This window comes from Camponotus floridanus, unplaced genomic scaffold (assembly GCF_003227725.1).
Source record: "Camponotus floridanus strain SB8 unplaced genomic scaffold, Cflo_v7.5 scaffold212, whole genome shotgun sequence".
Classification (NCBI taxonomy): Eukaryota; Metazoa; Arthropoda; class Insecta; order Hymenoptera; family Formicidae; genus Camponotus; species Camponotus floridanus.
Genome location: NW_020229340.1, coordinates 164,418 through 168,512, shown reverse-complemented (window position 1 = coordinate 168,512; position 4,095 = coordinate 164,418). Strand labels below are relative to the sequence as shown.

General features: G+C 51.6%; 1 protein-coding gene across 1 annotated transcript; it reads right to left on the bottom strand.

Moving 5' to 3' along the window:
* Positions 1–614: 614 nt before the first annotated feature.
* Positions 615–1,997, bottom strand: LOC112637860 (matrilysin-like). Its single transcript, XM_025408520.1, has one exon. It carries the CDS (start codon positions 1,995–1,997, stop codon positions 615–617), a length of 1,383 nt encoding a protein of 460 aa, XP_025264305.1.
* Between the last annotated feature and the right edge of the window lie 2,098 nt (positions 1,998–4,095).

The window sequence follows — 4,095 nt, the reverse complement described above, 5'->3', positions numbered from 1 at the left end:
GCGGGCGTCGCGGACGAGTCCCCGAACACTCTGCGGTACTCCTGTCCTAGTCCGGCGAACATGATCGGTCTCGCGAACAGGGCTTCGATGTTCGTAGGAAGACACTGCGGTGGCGACGGCGTCGTTAACGTTGGTCGTCGCGAGGAGAGAGAGAGATTCGTCGTAGACGTCCGTTGAGAATCGAACGCGCGTTAATCGCGAGTATCGTTGGAAATGTCGCGCGCAACGATCGAGACGCGTCTTATATACGATGCGATCTCAATCGTCGTCTCGATATCTTTATTCTCGACGCGCGCGTTAATTAATGCAGCGGAAGCGGTTTAGCATATTAAATGTAATCTTAACGTTAGGTTTCAGGATTTCCTGATCTTAGTCATCGTCGTCGTCGTCGTCGTCGTTGCGCGGTCTTTCGAAGGACGCGTATTCCAGACGATACAGCTTGGAGACGAGTTCGCTCAATCGATGCAGAATGCCATCGGCTGGGCATTCTATTCCCAGTATGCTAAGATCGAAGGGACCGGCCGAGATTATCGCGTCGAGGAACTCGCTGTACGCGTAATAGTCGCGTTTCTTCAGAAAATAGAGATTACCGTCGACGTGACGGAAGGCGGCCGTTATCCCGCGGGTGGTATCCCGGAAAACGTATCCCGCAGAGCGCCGTGCCTCGCGACGGTCATCGCGCAGTCGTTCATCTCGGCTATCTTATCATCGTTGTATATGACGTAACTGCGCCCGGCGTGCGTGTTTATCGCGGCGTTTATCCTAGCGTCGCGGGGAAATCCGACGTATTCGACGGATCTAGGCCATCCCGCTTTAAGATGAAAATTCGAATCGGCGAGGTAGACGTAGTCGCCGACGAATATCGCGATATCGCCCGACGGTCTCTGATACACGGCCGATACGCGAGTGAGATTGCGGGGGAGGAATTTAAAGTAGTCGGCGAACGAGAAGGGCGCTCCGTAGCGTCTCTCCCTCATATCGACGGGCCACACGTTGCGTTTACGCGCGACGTACAGGCGACGATTCATGATTAGCGCTCCGTCTACGCGCCTCAAGGCGCATAGATCCGCAGTATCGGAGGGAACGAGCGGCGGCTCGACCGTTCTCGCGGTCGTCGGCTGAGCCGCGGCTGCCGTCGTCGTCGCGGTCGTCGGTCGAGTAGCGTCGACGATCCTAGGAGTCGTCGTCTCTCTCGATCCGTAGAGATTTCGCACGTTTACGACGTCCTCTACGCTCAGCCTGAGCGGATATCGCCTTTCCTCCGAAGGCGTGTACGCGTACATGACCGAGTCATCCCTCGTACTGTGAGTCAGACCCAGAGTGTGACCGATCTCGTGCGTCAGCGTCTGAAGGAGATACAGCCTGTCCGACGAGGGCTTGGTCAGCGTGATGTGCCACGGCTCCGTCTCGTCGACGTGCACCTCGGTCACCTGATCGGGCTCTCCCGTCGGAAAGAACGCGTGAGCGACGACCGATCCCGGTCCCGCGAACGGCGACGGGCACGAGCCCCTGTTGTCGCTGTTCTCGTACGCGTGAGCGCCGGATTGATAGGATATCAGTATATCGGGACGCAGCGAGTCGCGCGAGAACGTCAGAACGGATTGCTCGGACCACAGAGAGAACGCGCTCTGAGTCGTGCGCAGAGTATCTCTGTTCGCTAGTTTGAAGTTCCACGTGAGATGCGCCCTCGGCCACTTTCTCGTCAACGGGCTGTAGGCGCGAATGTCGGCGACGCCGCATCGCGGCCTGCGCATGACGCGAATCGTTTCCACGGTTAGAACGCCGTTTCCCGGCAGACCGTAGTATTCCTGAAACAACGACAGCGCTTCGCTCAGGGCGGTCGCGTTGTCTAGTAGCGACGACTGCTGATGATTCTCCTCGTTCTCCAGAAAGCCGTAGGTTCGAAGATAACGGGACGCCTCCGCGACGTCATCGTGAGTCGACGTCGCCGCGAGCGAGGATATCGTCAGCGCGAGCGATAACGCGACGCGCGTCATGGCTCGTGCGAGACGCGCGGGAGTCGAGACGGTGGCGAACTATCGCGCGCGCGTCCTTCGGCGATGCGTCGTCGTTCTCCGGAACGCGAGAAAGCGCGAGTACGAGGGAGAAGGAGGAGGCGAAGGGAGGGGAGGGTACGTACGCTCGGACGCGCGAGAAATAGAAAAGGGAGAGGAAAGATACTCTAGGACGCGCTAGAGAGGTGATCGAAAAGAAATGACTCTTTATTCGTATAAAAATGATTTTTTTTTTATTCGTACAAAAAATTATTCCTCATTCGTACAAAAAAATACGCGCGATCTACAATTCGCAAAGATATCGCTTAGACATGCGCCTTGTCGTGTCTTCTACTTCTTTTTTTTTTTTACACGTTTGTTTGGACATAAAATCGAAGCATTTGACGCGATATTAAAGCACGCGATTCGCGCGTGTATATTAGTCTCGCGATACTTGTCGGAGGACAAGGAGGAGGTGAATGTAGCGTATCGCTTTACGAGATGTTTATATAAATGTCGACAGGGTTATAACGTTTAATATAATGCTTAGTATAACGCTTAGTATAACGCTTAGTATAACGTTTAGTATAACGCTTAACATAATGAAGTAATTACACGGCCTATACGCGAGCTTGTGGGGGAGGAACTTGAAGTAGTCGGCGAACCTTATATTACACAACATTATATTAGAACACTCTAATATAATGTTCGAGAGAACGCGGAGGGTCTTCGAGTTCTCCTCCCTGTTTGCTGATCGCGCGACTATCGACGATGGATGCGACATATACGATTGAAATGTACGATTATTAAATGTACGACTATTATATACGGGGTGGACCCATTTTAAGCGATCCACTCGAATATCTCTTAGGGAAAGCCTGCAATCAAAAATGACCTCGGTAAAAGTTGTATATACGAACGATATATACGAACGACCTGTGAGAACGACCAAGAACGACCTGCGAACCGATATGGAGTGCGAAGAGCTACTTCTTAATGCTCTCGGGAACGATGTAAATAAACGGTCTTACAAAAACATACCCGTTTAAGCTCATATCGAACGACCATTTAAAAATAAAGTAGCTGCAAAAACATGATTTACGAATGAACGTATCGCGATCTCGAGCCTTGCGCTTACCCGTATAACCGCGCCCGAACGAGGCGAAACGATCGCGGGGTTCATTCGTGAATGAACCGTAAGCGAACCGTAAGAACCATAAGAACCGTAAGAACCGTAAGAACCGTAAGAACCATAAGAACCATAAGAACCATAAGAACCATAAGAACCATAAGCGAACCGTAAATCGACCGTAAATGATCTAGGAATCGACCATAAATGACCCATAAATACCCCTGTAAGAGGGAGTTTACGAGTATGAACAGGAATATTGAGAGGCACCTGCGAATCAACCATAAATACCCCTCGGCATAATGGAGTATACGAATACAGAGAAACGCCTGCGAGTCAATCATAAATACCTCCCAGGCATAAAGGATTATATGAATATGGGGGAGACAAAATTACGATTGCGATCACGACGACGATTACGACGACGACGACGAATCTCTCCCGCGAATCAATCATAAATACCTCCCCGGCATAATGGATTGTATGAATATGGAAATGATAAAATTACGACTACGATCACGACGACGACGAATCTCTCGTGAAGATGCGGTGAGTCCGATCGACGAAATGAGCTCAGTTCGCGCGAGCGACGATGAATTTCGACGCGCGCGAGGGGAAGGGAGGCGATGCGGACGAAGATCAATCTTAAGGGATAACTTTGCATGCGATAGTAGTCTACTTCAATAATGCATAGTCTTCCAGAGAAGACACCGTTCTTCGACTCCATCCTTCGGCGCCGTTCTTCGACGCCGTCCTTCGACGCCGTCCTTCGACGCCGTTCTTCGACGCCGTCCTTCGACGCCGTCCTTCGACGCCGTCCTCCGACACCGTCCTTCGCCGAGACGTCGAGATCGACGAGACATCTGAAATACGTAAAGCTGCGTATTAATGATAATAATGCATATCGAGAGACGCGAAAGGAAAGAACGGCGCGTTATAGAAGCGTACCAGAAGAGATCAGTACCTCGGTTA

Bases quoted from the DNA above. Each gene is read 5' to 3' on its own strand.
- LOC112637860 (XM_025408520.1), bottom strand. From the start codon at position 1,997: ATGACGCGCGTCGCGTTATCGCTCGCGCTGACGATATCCTCGCTCGCG.